Source organism: Brachyhypopomus gauderio, unplaced genomic scaffold (genome assembly GCF_052324685.1).
Source record: "Brachyhypopomus gauderio isolate BG-103 unplaced genomic scaffold, BGAUD_0.2 sc215, whole genome shotgun sequence".
NCBI classification, from domain to species: Eukaryota; Metazoa; Chordata; class Actinopteri; order Gymnotiformes; family Hypopomidae; genus Brachyhypopomus; species Brachyhypopomus gauderio.
Genome location: NW_027507036.1, coordinates 172,389 through 189,555, shown reverse-complemented (window position 1 = coordinate 189,555; position 17,167 = coordinate 172,389). Strand labels below are relative to the sequence as shown.

Here is a 17,167-nt window from a genome sequence, read left to right as displayed (position 1 = left end):
TACATTACATGCGGAATGTTTTTCTGTAAAGTCCAATTACTATAAAGCCTTGTTAGCAGAACAGACATAACGTTACGGACAAAGCACTTAAAATATATAACAATTATCTTTTCAGACAGCATATTTATTCAGACATCGAAAAATCAGACATTGTTCCAGAGTTTAATTGTGAAATGGCAGTCAGACCAAATTATTAAAACAAACTTAAATGACTTACTTAAAGAAATGTAACACAATTTTTCAAATATTAACACATACATAATAAGCACGTGTACACACACACACACACACACACACACACACACTTATGATCTCAAAGCTGCTCTTGCTTTGTCCAAGATGTCTTTTCTTATCCTTGGGTAGTTTGGGTGTGCATCCAGGACCTGAAGCAAAGAAATACATTAAAGTCAGGATAATTATAATATTCAAATATTACATTTTGTCTTGAGCAAATACTGAAGAAGAAATAACCGGTGATTGTTTTACCTACCTTGTGACAGACATCAATAGCATCCACAAATCTCTTTGCCTTCAGATAGTTGAATGCAAGCTTGTACCCTGTAACATACATACTGCGATATCAATGAAGCCCAATTTAACACCAGAAAGAATGGAAACTGGGCTAGCTTAAAGCATACCAATGGTTGGGTTGGTCTGACTGCCGTATTTCCAGGCCAGTTCATAGTTCAAAGCTGCATCTCTAAATGCCTGCTCCTTCTCCATTATATACCCCATGTATTCATATGCCTTGCAGCAAGACTAAAAAAGAAAGATAAACAGACACATACTGACCAGAATCAAAGTCTTGCGGTAGAATTATCCAAAAATTTCTTCTGATATATTAAAAAATGTTCAGAAACTTTCAACGTCTAATAAAATAGGCGACATTCAATTTGCACTTTTTTCAGAAATGACCACAATCACAAGAGATCTGTAAAACCAAACAGAACTATTTCTCCACAGAAAGTCCTGAAGTACACAGGGCAGCGGGAGGGGTCCCTGCTGGTCTGAGCAGAGAATCGGCCGGCCGGGTCCAGACAGGACGGTTTCCGCGGAGGTGAAACAGACCTTGTTGTGGCGCAGGCAGCGTCTGAGGAGCTCCCCCGCCATGTCGTATTTGCCGGACTGGATGTAGATGTCTGCCAGGAGCAGCCAGCTCTTCTCAAACTCGTCCGCGTCCACGATGTTCCAGTTCATCTTGGCAACGCGCTTCAGCTGGTTCCTGGCGCGTGGCGTCTGCTTGAGGATCATGTAGGCTGTGGCGGTGGCCAGCAGCGCGGGGACGTGATCTTTCTGCAGGGTGCGAGAGCAAGGCCCGAGTTACAGCTCTGGTAATGTTCTGTTAGGACTCGGGCTTCACGGGAAATCAGACAAAATCAAAACTGGAAATCTGCAGCAGAATTATTTCTGCTGAATGGAAATATATAATGTGACCGTGTATATTAATAATTCAAAAATGGACTAAACTAAACACACCATTTTCGATATGAAAACATCCATCAGTGTAAGGTCAGGAAGGAAGAGGTTGAATAAGACTGAAGAATGTATAGTCCTTGCTTCCTATTACCTCTAATTCAGAACTGCCTAAAGAGTTTTAAAAAGCATGCTGCTGCCAAGACTTGCAATAACACAACTTATGTATGTAATTGGCTTGTACTACTTCAATTATCTTTCAATGCAAAGCCAACATTACATTTAGATTTAAAACAGATTGTAAACAACCCAAACTATTATACTGTTAGTATCTTCTTTCAGAAAGAGAAAAGACCAATGTACGTTAAGCCTCAGGACTTTATTCTGTGTTTGCACTAAGATTTCTGTGTACAGAAGCGTCCACCCACGGGTGTGGGTGGGTGTTTGTGTTCGTGTGTCTGCTTTACGCACCTCATTGTTTGCGATGTCTGTGAAGGCAGCGAGGGCTTTCTCCACGCTGGGCTTCTGCTTGGTGGCCAGGCAGCAGTAGTTCTCCAGGACCCGCAGCTGGATGTGTCCCTGACCCGTCTGGGGCTTCAGCTCCTTCAGGAGCTTCTCGGCCGTCCGCACTGCCAGCTGCTCCGACTCCTGCTTCTCCGTGGAGTTCCTAACGGTGCCAGGAAGAAATCCAGGGATTAGCACTTTATATGTCCGCTATGTGTTTGGACATCTGTTCGATTAGAGTGATGCTGACCATTTTTAACATTCAGAGCACCTTGGGTTCTCAGAGTGGCTGAGCAAGGCACTTTTTGTTTGATTGCCTAAGCATTGCTGTGGTGTAAATGGTCTCCATAATGCTAAGCCCGTTTCACTGCTCTTGGGGCAGTAGTGACTGTGTTATGCTTGTCTTGTACTGTAATCCTGGACTGTCCCTTCTGCTTAGCAACTTACCCCATGTCTCCATCCAGGTTCTCGAACACCTCTCCCCCCATAGTCTCATTGTCTGGGTTCAGGCAAATCTCAATCATGTTATACACTGCATTCTGACCCCAGTCGTTGTCCTTACGAGCCTTATTGAAATGACGTAAGCCTTCGTTAGGTTCCCCAGTGTACCTGTCACAGACACAAGGACATGTGTAGTCATTCTTTTGGTAACTCTTGGGTTTCACTCTTAGAATCTTTAAACCATAACCAATAAAGGTCTGATTAAAAAAAATGCAACTCATCATGTGACAATTATAATGGAACAAAACGCCTCACTATGTAATACCATGATCAACAACATCTTTAATGATTTTGTGTGGCTTCATCTGCAGCTCCAACATGAAGACAACTTGAAGGCCTCTCTGTTTATGTAGCGGCCTGTCCCATTAGCGTTACACTAAGAAACATTTTCATTGGGGATATCATTTCAAACAATGTGACAGAGACAGTCGCCCTTTGACAGCAAGGGCAGTGTTCCCAAGACCTCTCTGAGGCGTTCTGGATACCATCTCCATCCATGAAACATTCCCCTATGCTGTATGGCCAAAGGCTTGAAAACTGATTGCAGAAGAACCCCAAAGACACTTGAGCAACCAGTGGAAGTCTTGTGGTACACCGTGCAAGACTTTGGACAGCCAACTGAAGATAATTAAAATGGGTGAGAAGTAAAACGACCCGAAACCGCGGTAGCCGCACCAGCCGCTCAGAGCATAACACTGTTGATGGTCAACATTGATCTGCTTCAATGAGTTCCACGTGGTCTTCTTACCATAGGTAAAGGCCCTTGCAGTAATTGTATCCGGGCTCAAACTTGGCCCTAGGCAAGTGTTTCTCAGCCATCTCCAGGAACTTGGGCACCTCTTCCAGTTTGCCTGCCCGTCGCAGCATGTCGATTAGCCGCGACAGTGTCGGGTAGTTGTCTGAGACAGGACACATGGAAAAGGCATTAGCGGAAAGTCATTGCGAACCAGCCCAGAGCTCTGCGTTTGTGCCAACGTCTCAGCTTTCTCTATACATGTCCTGATTATCATTGCTTCATTGGAGATCTGGGCGGTGGTGACGAAAGGCTGGAAAGGGGTGGATGTTTGGAATGGGAGGCGGAGGCGGTCACACCTGGCTTCCTCTCCAGCAACTGTTGGAAATGGAAGACAGCCTGCTCATAGTCCTGCTTCCTGAACATCAGATCCGCCATCATCTGCAGACAAAGAGCAGAAGCACAGAGGTGCCGGTGTTCGCGGGAGAAATGTGTCTAGTGGCTGGTGCTGATAAGAAACGCGCAGTGCAGGCGCTCACCAGCGTAGCAGCTTCATTGATCGGGTCGTTCTTCAGTATGACGCTACACTGCTGTTGGCAGGCGTCTACGTCATCTAGAGTTAGATACAGCTGGGCCAGTTCCAACATCACCTGGTTTGCATAACGAAAGAACGGGTTCGTTGTAAAGAAGGAAGTTCAGCGTAAAGCTTCGCCAAGCTTAGCTTTATTTAGCAAAAGCATCTCAAGATCTTTATACAAAAATATCTTCCCAAATTGATTCGATTCCTGTGCAAGGGAATAACATAAATATACGTAAATAGAGCAGGATAATGGCAAATGACAACATATTAAATGGAAGCAGTTTGTTTAAATCTTTAAATCCTTTCATGTTAACTAATTACACAACATGGACTGCTTTAGGCTCCACAGAAGACCCAGGCTAAGAGGCAGGTCATAGGGCCACGGGATGCATGGGGGCCCAATCCTGCCATGTCTACCTTGCCGTCACTCTCGCTGTACACAAGCGCCTCTTTGTAGAACTTGACGGCGCGCTCATAGCCGCGCTGGCTGCTGCAGTGTTTGGCGATCTCGGCGCAGATGTCGGCTGCGAGCTGTTTCTGGGCGGGCACGGCATCAGGCTGCTCCAGCTGGACACGTTTCAGCACCTTCGCCTGGACATCTCGCGCCTGGGGGTGGGTACACGTACACACACACACACACACACACACACACACACACACACACACACACACACACACACACACACACACACACACACACACACACACTTCAGCTGGCTATGAACCAAATGACAAGGCACACAGAGGACCTTCTGGGGAATGCAGTCAATAAAAATTTGAAACGGTCCAAATCAGGATCCAGTCTGAGTTTACAGACGTGTTCACAGCGTGTGAATCCGGCAGCACTGCCCGGCGTGAGTTTTCACACCAGTCAAGTAAATAATGATATGAATCTCCAAGCATTTGGAGTATACTGGAAATCAGGAGACTCACACGGTGTAAGGACAGCAGTGCCTCATCGTCTTTATTCATGTTGCTCTGAATCTTGGCCAGCAGGACCAGGTAACGGCAGTCCTCCATCAGCCAGTGCAGGTCGTTCACTAAAACACACCACGTAAGAGTAACAGACCATTACTCCCAGCACACACCAGAGACAGCTGCCGTACGCCCCCCTTCCCCCCACCACCCCAGAAAACCTGCTACTAACGGCTACGTGGACGGATGTTGCAACAATTAACAGCTCCACACAGGGTTACGGCGGCGTGACTGCAGCCCGTGCGAAGTGTGCGAGTGTCAGGCCCGACTGTGGTGATGGTGGGCTCTCACCAGGGTCGTGTGCCAGTGCATTGAGGAGGACAGCCTGACAGCTCTCGTACCGCCCCAGCTTCAGGAGGAGCTCGGCCAGGTCGTAGCGCAGGAAACTCTGCTGGCCGCTCTTCAGGGCCGCCTCATAGTAGTTTATGGCCTGAACAGGGGGGAGGGAGGGAGGGAGGGAGAGAGAGAGAGAGAGAGAGAGAGAGAGAGAGAGAGAGAGAGAGAGAGAGAGAAATTTTGGGTGCCTGCACGTTCTCATTGCTACAGGCATCAGACAGGTGCCAAAATCAACATCTTGCTTCCTGAAAGGGCTGGCTCGTTTCTTTATTTTCAGATTTAATTCCGAGGGTGATATGTGCCCTCCCACATGGTGGAGCAACCCAAATGTTCAGATAAAGTGTTCTACAACTACTGATAGCGAGTCGTGTTACTTGCACTTGAAGGTCATTTGATGCCATATTGGCCACAGACCCCCTCAGTTCTTCTATATTGTGTGCTTAGCTTTTTTTTTTTACACCTCTTCGAGCGAGAGTTCAGACGTAGGAAACGTCATTGACCGTATTGATTATATCCTCACGAGGAATGACAAGGATCTACATGACGAAGATAAACCTTTGGTCTGTTCAGTGGAAGCAGTTTGCAGAACGTTTGTGTACACGCTCCAGGAGATGTTATGGGAGCTAGCGTCATCTCCTCCAGCGCTCACCTCACCTTAGTGTAGTTGTGGGTCTTCACGAGGGCCTTGCCGATCTTACTTGCTACAGCGCCATCTTTAGGCGTCCTCTTCAAAGCCTGCTCGTAAACCTCAATGGCCATCTCAGGCTGTGAGGAAGCCAGGACTTCATGAGCTCAGTAACAGCAAAAAAAAGGCTCTTGGTTTTGAGACGAGACATTTCTAACTGAGCTATTCCTTTTAAGAAAAGAGAGTCACTATGTTTACTACAGAGCAAATATTTATACAATGGCTACGGGCAAATGTCTCATAACCTTTCCATAAGTGGGGCTCAACTCAACTCAAATATTTGGTTTCCTGACAAGTAAAAATATAATAAAATAAAAGTCTGTGTTATATGTAATTTAATATATTATACCAACCTCTTGAATGTTCATGTAGGCGTCCCCTAATAGGAGGTAGGTATGTGAGCTGGGCATCTTTTCCACCAATTCCCTAAGAAAAAAAAAAGCTTTTTAGAAATGTGTGCATGCAGAGTGTGTGTGTGTATGTGCATACGCAGGCATGTGTGTGTACAGTCCAAACATTTCCACAATACCTAACCTGCCACATAGCAAAATGCTCTTGTTACATTTTATGTTTGACATTTTGTGTGTATTTTTTGTGTGCGAGCATTCTCCATGGAAAAAAAAGCCACAAACAAGCAATGTTGTGAGCTGACTGAAAAGCAGATAAAGGGCAAATGGTGAATGGGCCGTACTGCAGCGGAGCAACAGCCGGGGTGTGTATGCCCAGGTGATCATGTGTGGAATCAAGGAGGTGCACTGCTGAGATGCAAACGCCCGAGTCTTCTCCTCAGAGCTACTATCAGCCTCCTGTACATGAATGACATCAAGCTGTATGCCAAGATGGAAAGGGACACTGACTCACTGATGCACCTGACCAGGATGTACAGCAAGAGCACAGGCCATATGTGATAGAGAAGTACCATAAAACCATTTAAAGATCTAGATGATAGCTGCAAATTTCTGGGGACTCCCTGATTACACGGGAACCACAAGGCACAAACAGGAAGGAAGGCAAAATCGAAGAGCCTCCATACTGGTCCTCAAAAATCAGATGAATGGATAAAATAAGAATGGAGTCATAAACACACACGCCTGGCCAGTCATCAGACAATGAGCAGGAACACTGAGCTGGTCCTAGAGAAGAACTGGAAGCTGCAAAAATCGAGACTGGAAAACTCACTCCCTACTGGGCACGCCACCAAGACGGTGAACCTGAGGTGTTTGACATCATTCTGAAGGACAGGAGCACTAATGATGGCACAAGACCAAACAGTAGGCATTAGGTTAATCAAAGCAAGGATGCATCACACTAGAGAAGACCCAAGATGCTGCAAAGGAAGAACTGAGATAATCCAGTGCCTAGTAAAAGGATACAAGATACAGAGACCATATACAGGAACATATGCAAGGGCTGGACACCCCTAAGTCCAAGTGCGAAGAGCCATCAACAGGGGAGAGCATCAAGGCCAAAATCTTGTGGAACCTCCAGATCCAGACAAATAGAGGCAAACCGTCTAGACGTAGTGATATTAAAGAAGATGCAGAAAACAGCAGTGGTAATAGATGTGGCAACGGCAAGTGATGGATGCAATTAAATGATGGAATAAGAGAAGATGAAAAATACCAGGGAGTGAAAAAGAAATGGAATGTGGAAGATTAAGATCAAGGTTGTCCCAGTGGTGACGGAGGAATAGAGGCTGTGACGAGGACGAGGGCAGTAACCATACCCCAGTCTCAAACCCAAAGCCTGCAAATGGTGAACGTGTGCCCCAACTACCAGACCAAAGAGTCAGCAAACAGATCAACAAATAAAAAAACTTTGGAAATATTTTCCCTCACCTGTAGCAGCTGACATACAGGCGTTTCTCCTTCCTGTGGTTCAGGTAGATGTCTGCCATTTTCTCTTTGGCCTGCACGTAGTAGGGCTGCTCCTGCGTGACGTTTCTGAGCATGCTCAGTGCAAGCTCGGTGTCGCCCCGCAGCAGCGCCAGGTCGGCGTTAGCGATGGTGACTCGGAGCTCCTCCGGGCTGCCCATGAACTCATTGATGGCGTCCTGCATCACCTTAGCTGCCTCATGCTGTGGCCGCCGGCATTTGGGGCCACCAGAGCACAAGAACGTTGGGTCAGCACTGACGCATCTTACGCGTGCTTCTCATATTCATCCTTTATGTTCTGAAGCTCCAATGCTGCCCTATGTGTGCTCCAACATTACCTGCTCTCCATTGAGCCACAGCGCTTCAGCCAGCTCCAGGTAGACGGACACGCAGTCCGCCGGCGTGAGCTCTGATCTCCTGGCCTTGCTTTTGGAAGAGGAGCCGGCCCTCCTCACGCCGGGAAGACCCATGGCCAGCTGTAGGGTCTGAATGGCCTCCTGAAGCTCACCCATCTTCCTTTGGGCCTGCGCTTTGATCAGGTGGTACAGTGGGTGCTCCCTCACCTGACCAGCACACCAAGGGAGAGAGGGAGACATGGAGAGACAGGGGAGACGCAGAGAGACAGAGTAAGCAGGACAGATGGATCTGTGAGAACCAACCATGTCAGGAGGAACGAAAGGGGAGCTCGAGCATGCAGTACAGCAAATGGTTCTTTTAATCGCTTTTCCTAGAAATGGACCTGTGTTACCAAGGTAACACGAGGGAGCATGCCCATCCCTGAGCGAACTGCATCCATCTTGAAAACCGGACTCGCTCATAGCTAAAGTGCCGGTGTATGTCACGGCCCTTTGAGAGGGTCTCACCTCAAAGTTGTGGCTGAGGCAGAGTTCCAGAGACTGGGTGGAGAGTCTGAAGTTGCCCTGCAGGAGATGGATCTGGGCCATGAGCAGGTGAGCATCTGCAAAGGACGGGTTCTGATCCAAACAGTGCTGCAGACTGCCCTGAGCTGCCTCTATGTCACCTAAGAGGCGATGCATGCGTAAAGTTAACAAAACAGGCAAAAAAAATTTGTATGAGATAGGATATGTCTCGGGAGTCTTTGTGAAACAGTCACCTGACAGGAACCTGACTTTGGCCATTAGGAAGACAGCCTGGGGGAGTCCAGGGACAATCTTGACCACAGTGTCCAGCACTGAGGCACAGTGCTGCAGCTGAGGAGTGGGGGCCTGGCCTGGGGACACTGGCTGAGGGAACAAGACACCCAGGGTGTAGAGCACCACAGGCAGAAATGGAAACAGCCACACAGGATCCAGTAAAGCTACAGAGTGCTACAAAAACCATCAACTGGCAAGGTGCTCGTTTGCCACTGTAAGGGATCGTTTGCTAATGTGTTTAGGTTGATACCTGGCACATAAGCTCCCATTAGGGCTTTAACTTACATGGAAAGTAACCAACATACAGCATTTATTTTTTTTTAACAAAGACCTTGGCAGGACAGAGCGCCAGATACTCCTTGGCAATTTCCAGCAAGAAATCCGGGTTGAGCTTCTCATAGTATTCGACACTGAGCGGCAGACCATGGAGGGTGGAGAAGTGTGTTTCCACCGTGTCGTTGAGCAGACTGGTCACTTCGTCCTGGGACTTCCGTTTCTTAACAGCCAGCAAGGCCCGCAAATACATCAGCTCCTTAAATAGACACACAGACCGTCAGGTTTATCACTCACACTCACACACACACACACACACACACACACACACACACACACACACACACACACACACACACACACACACACACACACACACACACACACACGTTACACCATGACTGATAGAAACCCAAATGCTTTTCTTGTAGCCGGACATTTCCACTACAGTGTGCGTAAGCTGTGTGTTCGGTACAGCTGAGCACACACTGCGTCAAACAGACGTCATTAAGACGAACCTCACACGGTTGACGAATCCATATATAAACAAAACGTGAATGGCTGCATCAAAGAATCACTGCTGTCTCTGAATGATTCGAGAGGATTTAAAAGGGAATGGTGAAATCATTGCATGAGTGTGTATTACTCACTGCAGGACTTGTGAGATTTAGCTTTACCGTAAGGAAGATGACACATGCGACAGACTAATATCTGAGGAATGTCTGTGAAGGTTTTCAGTGTTCCTGCTTATTGTTCTGTATAATAGTCAAGGTGATTTGATGTGTATTATAATTCTGAATAATCCTTCGCTTTCATTATATGTGTAATTATATATTTGTCTGAGTGACTGACTGATCTGTTATCTCCCCTATCTGTTCATCTATCCATCTAAGGGACGTCTTCAAATCTATTACTAGATGGTATCTGAAGAAACTTTCAGTGTTCTGCCAGGACCTTCCGAGAAGTTAGAGAATATGATGTTTATAAGCACCGACTGACTCAAGCATCTAGTTCCTGCCTTGAGTCTTGGCAAAGCAAGATCTGAGTCTGTGATTATATGGCTTGCAACATTTCCAACACTCTGAAACTGCATGTTTGAAAACTTTAAACAGACCAAAAAAAAACCAAATTCACCAGAGGAGAACTCATGTTTGGTGAATTGCGGGTTGGTTTGGCGAGGTGTCTGCTCACTCACCGCTGACTTGCCGATGGACTGCTGTATCTCCGTGAGGAACTCCAGCTGTTCTTCTGCCCCCTGCAGGTGACCCTCACTCAGCTGGCACTGAATAATCCCTGCAGGAGACAGACGTCTTCAACACACATGGAAAGCCAAGACACGCTGGACACCATGAGGAACATGCTCTGATGAAATAAGCCACTCAACGCTTGCCAGCGGACCAAATTGCAGGTCTGTTGTTCACTCTGTCAGCAGGCCGGTGGATTTTTTGGCATGTGCAGTTATGACAGGTATTCATCCAATGTTCTAAAACGCTATATGGCCAATCAAGCGGAGTGAGTCAATGTCTGGACGCTTACGTGTCGGTGGGGGACTCCTTGGGTTGCTTACATGCAAAAGCAGGGATCAACTAATGTTGATAATATCGTAAGCTTTTCCTCTGCCTCATTTTTTTGTTTACAATTCCAGCATTATGTTGCTCCTCCCCATAAATATGCAACAACCACCTTCCTTCCTTGTTGGTGCTCACCTATCAGAGCCGAGACGCTGCTCTCATCCAGCGCCATGGCCGTCTTGTACCACTTCATGGCCTCCTTGGTCCGGCCCTGCAGGCGCAGCTGGTAGCCCAGCTCGGTGGCCATCTCGGCGCTGCCCGACGCCCGTGAAAACGCCCGCTCCACCAGCGCATGGGTGTGTTGCAACACCTTCTCCGATCTGCCACACTGAAAGTGTGGGAGTGTCATCAGCAGGGAGCACAAGTGATGGAACACACCTGTTCTACTGAGTGGAGAACATAAGGTCTTCCAGACAGGCTGTGCTTCACTGCACATAACGTTCTTTATTTAGGACAGAGGCTTAATTCCAGACTTCAAATCCAATTCCTATTCCGGGCTTCTGTAATCAGGAGTGAATTGTTCATTCATTATTGTATTGTCACTCCTGAATTTTAGGTACAGGCAAGATGGAATATATTAATGATCTACAGTAGTTACAAAATCCCAGGTTTGGATTCTGATTTAGAACCTCAGTTCAAACGCTGTAGGTGGAATCTGGTGTTAATATCCAGACTGTTCATTTTTAAAGCAGGACATTTTATGTAAATCATTAACGAGCATGTCGTTTGAACCGTCAGTTGTTAGTGGCTAATTACTTGCATTTGGGCCTTACCACTCGAGTAAAAGCTAATGACATTCCATAAAGGAGCTCTGGGTTGTTGGGCTCTTGGATGTCCAGGTTGCTGATAAGGTTCAATAGCTGCTTCACTGACTGTGTAAATGAACACAGAGCAAGTCAATGGACAAATGAACACTTAACATTTTAGCATCACTTTGTCTGAAAAACAAAAAATAAATAAAACAGCATGGACTTTAAGTGAGAGAGAAGCTGTCAGACCTCCTCGATGTCCCCCTCTCTGCAGAGAGAGTGTAGCACCAGCATTCGCAGTGCCTCCAGATTGGTTCTGTCTCTCTGAAGAAGCCTGAGAGGAGAGAGAGAGTGAAGGGAAAATGGAAGATGGATCTCGAAGCAGATACACACGCCAGCATCAATGCCATCAAGCACCAATGTTTATCTGTGACATATACATGTGGGGTGTGAGATGAAAACCCACTGCTGCCCCAGTGACCAGAACATTTTTGAACATAACTATATTCACGAAGGAGGTATTTTTTCTAGGAACACCAAGAATTGCATTGCAATGTACGTGACAAAAAACAATCAGTACAAATTGATATTTAGTGTTTCTGCTGGTTTTATGTTAAACCATTCACATAAAAGTGCCTCAAAGACCTTTCTATGCAAGCCACGATGCCCACCACAACCCAAGCACAACCAGCCAAGAAGGCTCCATTCAGAAGATGATTCTCATAGCAATAGGAGTTCAAAGGTGTGTGTGTGTGTGTGTGTGTGTATGTGTGCGTGTGTGCGTTTATTTCCTTTCACTCAGACCTCAGTCCCAGCAGGAACCACAGTGCCACTACCAAATCCTAGACCAGCTCCCACAGAGTGAATGGTCTTTCTCCTCTCACTCTCTCAAACACACACACACCCTACAGCAGTGCACCCTGGGATATGTGTGGCTTTAGCCCTCAGCCTCAAAGGGCCTTTTGATTCTGCCCGCCACTGGCCCTCATCCAAAATGCAAGGGAGAGAAGAACAATGACCCGGTCTCTTAGCATGGATCTTTGGCACCACATTTGATTTTCATTTACACTTGAACACAGCCTGACTCAGAGGGGCTCACCCTGCTCTAGTGACTTTTCCTGTAGCTCTATTTATCGGTTTAAAAATCAGGAGCACAAATCTGGCTCACTAAGTCTGAACTGACAATGACAGAACAAAGCTGTTAAAATAAAAGGCTCTGTAAATGACTGCTGATCAGAGATCAGAGGCAAACGCAGCTGTGTAAGAAGTGATACCTCTGAGCAGCATCTACCGCCTGTTCCCAGTCCTGTAGATTCAGCAAGAGCTTCATCTTCTTCACCAGAGCAGGGATGAAGGAAGGGTAACTGACAATGACCTGGTTCACTGTCTCTAAAGCACCAGAGTAATTCTGACGGAACTCATAATACTGGACCTGGAAGAAAGGGGGATGCAGCTAAGATTCAGCTGGACTTCAGCTATGGTCAGACCTACTGCAAACTGAAATGGTTTGCAAGGTTGAAATTCAGCATTCATAAGACTTTCTGTACATTTATATATATGTGTGTGTGTGTGTGTGAATAGAACAGAAATTGTCCAATACAAGGGAAGCTTGTACTACCTTTCCCATCAGAGCAAAAATACTGATTTTGTCCTTCAGGGCCTCATCAAAGTATTTCCCAGATTTCTTGGCATATGCATCTTTACCAGATGTCAGATCTATCCACCCTTTTAGTAGAATCCCCTGAAAACCACACATGGCAGATTTTTGGAAAAGCAAAGCCATAGACAAAAACATAATTCCCATAAATATTCTCGGTTATGTTGGATTTACAATATAAATTTTTGCTAATCATAAATCCAAACCATAGTAACCTTAGTTTAGAAAATGACAAGCCTCTTTGTGGGGAAAAACCAAAATAGAACTTTGAAATCTAGCTACAACAAATCTTAAATAATGAATGACTTCACAGTGGCCTGTGCACTAAAAAACAACATACCAGTATGGTAGGTCAAAATTAAGTGTGTTAATCTGTTTTTGTGATAATAATCTTTTAATTTACTACATTAACATTGTTATTTTGTGATAGCTAATTATCAATTAATTAAACTGATAAAATAATAATAAATCGCTATTACAAGGACTAAAATGAATTATTCTATATGAATGTTACCTCTGAGGAGCCACTAGATATTTTGATCATCCTGTCCACATAATCTCTGGCTTTATCATTGCGGCCCAGGAGCCAGAGGAATAACCCGGCGTAGTACAGGGCGTTGGGGTTAGCACTCTTACGATCCTCCTTCACCCTGGCATCTAGCTCCTGAATGGTGTCTCTGTCTGGAGTCAACACATGTTGAGATACACATTACAAATGATGTAGGCATTCACATCCAAACATAAGCCATGATGCCATAAGAAAATGACAGGTGAACCTAATTAGAAGAAAAGCATATTTTATACTTTACCCTAAATAGCACACTATAAAGAAGAGAAAAATAAATATAAACCTTGTGTAGTGTATCTCTCATATAATGGTATGATAGTGCGACTGACTGCACACTAAATACCTGGGTTAGGTCTTTTCTTCTGGGCATAGACCAGGGCCATCAGGATACACAGAGATACATCTCTCCTGTCTTTCACCTGTTCCAACTCTTTGATGGCCTCTTGCACATGGTCTAAGATGAGATGCATAATGACTTTATTATCGTTGCAAGCTGCACGTTGTAATAAGTTACTGGAGGATAGGTACACAAATATGGATGACAGCTACACAAATAAGAAAACGCACAAAAGAATACACACAAGAAAGCACTGTATGTACTTGGAACTCCATAGAGAGACAAAATGAATGCCACTGTATGCATTTTTAAAATCTGTATTGCCTCCACTAACTTGATATTGCCTGGAATATTTACCCTGCATGAGAAGACCATAGCCATGGAAGAATATGAAGACCGGGTCATTGCTGAATTTGCGTTGGGCTTCACTTGAAAGGTTCAATACATGATTGTAACACTTCTCTTGGCAGAAATATATAATAAGGGCCTGAAAATGTCAAGACATTAGAAGTTCAGTTTACTCTAATAGCTAAACTGGGTGAGGGGATGTTACAATACGGCAAAATAACAACAGCATATTGGAATATTTGGATACGGATGCAGTAAACCGAAGGAATGATTAGTTAGTTTGCCTGGAAATACAGCAACGACAAACTTACCAGTGTTGATTCTTCGTCCTGGACATCAGTCATGGCGGTGCATTTGCAAGTTGAAAATAGTTCGGTTACTTAATTTAATGTATCAGACAGTTTTTACTTATTTTTCGCCATGTTGCTAAGCGTCTTGGTAACCAAACAACGACCGCCATTTTTGTCTGAGAACCAGGAAGTGAATTAAATAAAAAATTCTCCTCAAGTCCACACGATGGCGCTCTACTCCGGCTATTGCTCAGAGACTCGGCCACGACTGCATTCTCTTTCACAGTTGAGTTTTCTGTAACTCAGTCAACAAAGTCGCACATACTGTACAGAGAATATCATTCTATACAAAGTTACAAAAACATTTATTTCATTATTTCAGTATCACCGTATTCATGATAGCGTTACCTTTACCGTTACCTTTTGAACTGAAAGGGTTAGGGTTAGGGTCAGTGTTGCCGCCTGTCCCGGTTTTCCCGGGACTGTCCCGGTTTTCACATCACTGTCCCGGTTTTCCCGGGCTGTCCCGGTTTGTCCCAGTTTTCCTTCGTCTTAATATTCGGTCCCGGCAAAAAAAATCATTTAATGTCCCGGTTTTCACTAGGTTAGTTCAAACGACTATTTAGACTGTTTCTGCACACTTTAAATCCGTCTTTTTTTCTCGCTGTGTCCATTTTACACCCCCCCCCCCCCCCCCCCGTCAACAATTTTTACGTTCGCGTATGACAGAGTGTTCTTGTTTTTTGTCAGACCTAGGCGGCAACCCTAGTTAGGGTTGTGAAGGTTATTGTTGTTAGGGTTAGGGTTGTTAGGGTTGTTAGGGTTAGGGTTGTTAGGGTTGTTAGGGTTAGAGTTGGGGTTGTTAGGGTTAAGGATGTTAGGGTTAGGGCTAGAGTTTTATTATGTGACAACATAATTCAATGTAACAATGTAAAAGTTGTCTTTATCATTTTCATTGCATATATTTGTAAAGCAGAAACTGAAGTTCCCCTGAGTTATTGCCCTGACCATTTTAAATGGCAATTAATTAACAATTTTTTTAACTATGATATGTCACGGCTGAAATTATTTTTTACATTTTAGAAGTATTGTACCACATCCACAACCAATATTACTAGTTTTGTGAAAACTTGTAGAACCTCACATTAACTATTTTAAACTGAAATAACTTGTAACAAGTGATTTATTTTACCGCCCTGTATTTTCCAGTTCCCATGTATCCTACAGTGTGTTCACAATTGTGCTTATCCTCATCAGTGGTAATGAATGTCTCAGGATTTCACAACCACGGAATATCTAGAGCTATGCAGGTGAGGGTGGCTATGGGGAACAACAATAGGAGCTTTGAGTTCAGTCTAAACACAGGGTTTGCTTCCTGTCCCAGAAGAGACCTCAGCCTAGCCAACCAGATACCATTCCACACAGACAGTGGCAGGTCATTAGTCTGGACAGCAGTCATTAATGGGGCAGTAAATCAGGCACTTGGTACTGTGCTCACAGGCTGAGACTAAATAGAATAAGCCAGTGTTTCCTTTTAGCTAATTATTACAAATGCATTATGTTGGGCCAATATAGGTTTATTTATTTTTATGTTGGTAGGACATAGACAGGGTCTGGATTCTTTTAACAATCAAATCCAGATATGTTCTTGGCCCCATATGATTTGGGATCTGTAAAATCCTAAGTAGAAATCTCGTGGTCATGTACTTATAGCAGAAGCCATATCTCCAGCTGCTATATGTGACGTGCTCCATTGTGGTTTTTCTACAGTAACCCACAATGATCAATCTGGCAATCTAAGTAGTGCACTTTGCTATTGTTATGGTTTAACAGACCATAATGTCTACTAGACTCACCAGGGTCCCATATTCCCAAATCACCATGACTACATAGCCATTGTAGCACTATTTGACAATTAATGGTCATTTGCTAAGGATTTGCATGCTAACGCTAAAATTATCTTGAATTTTCTTAACAATTTTACATAGATTTTTCAGTGTATTATTTATTGAGCTCACTCTCAAATCAGTTATCAAAAGATGGATATAGGTCCATTATAAAACTCAATGCATTTGTCATCAGCACAGACCAATGAGTTTGCTTGACATGCACTGAGTGATTCATTTATTAGGCCCTTCCCATCAATAACTCTGCCCAGAGGGCTGCCGATGCTAAGACCACTATTGTAGACTGAAGTCAGGTGTCTAACTAGATCGTGAGTCCAATAATCCACTCATGTATCTTTTTTGGCCAGGTTTTTAACATGCATTTATTAATGTAATGCACCTGTTATTCCTGTTTATGCAAACAAATGTGAATATTAAATGAGATATTTTCATTTTTATTTATATGCTAATACATATAACCATACTGACTACTTTGTTTTCAGTACAAGTTACTCTTGTTAGAGGCCACTGGAAACATGGCACAATTGTGCATAGAAAACAAGAGAAGCTTCTAACCTCTGAGCATGAGACAGTAAAAGCACAGAGAGCCCAAGTATGGGGTAGGTGTGCTTAATAATATGCTCAGTACATGTCAGGATGCTTTGTGTGCCAAATTATAGAAGCAGAAGTTTATCTGCATGATGAGGATCACAGAACTGAAATGTCATATAAC

The 17,167-nt window shown here is 44.6% G+C and overlaps 1 protein-coding gene across 1 annotated transcript; it reads right to left on the bottom strand.

The window, feature by feature from the left end:
- Positions 1 to 103: 103 nt before the first annotated feature.
- On the bottom strand, positions 104 to 14,744 carry ttc21b (tetratricopeptide repeat domain 21B). The gene is made up of 29 exons (XM_076995522.1): positions 14,570 to 14,744; positions 14,268 to 14,397; positions 13,917 to 14,027; positions 13,520 to 13,686; positions 12,967 to 13,089; positions 12,623 to 12,780; positions 11,598 to 11,682; positions 11,373 to 11,471; positions 10,735 to 10,927; positions 10,224 to 10,321; positions 9,087 to 9,287; positions 8,716 to 8,845; positions 8,465 to 8,622; positions 7,940 to 8,164; positions 7,566 to 7,804; positions 6,081 to 6,153; positions 5,697 to 5,807; positions 4,998 to 5,136; positions 4,665 to 4,771; positions 4,149 to 4,337; positions 3,691 to 3,801; positions 3,511 to 3,592; positions 3,167 to 3,317; positions 2,365 to 2,526; positions 1,885 to 2,080; positions 1,069 to 1,293; positions 639 to 759; positions 491 to 558; positions 104 to 383 (listed from the first exon to the last, which is right to left on the bottom strand). The coding sequence occupies exons 1-29, from the start codon at positions 14,600 to 14,602 to the stop codon at positions 306 to 308; spliced, it is 3,963 nt and encodes a 1,320-aa protein (XP_076851637.1). The 5' UTR covers positions 14,603 to 14,744; the 3' UTR covers positions 104 to 305.
- Positions 14,745 to 17,167: the final 2,423 nt, after the last annotated feature.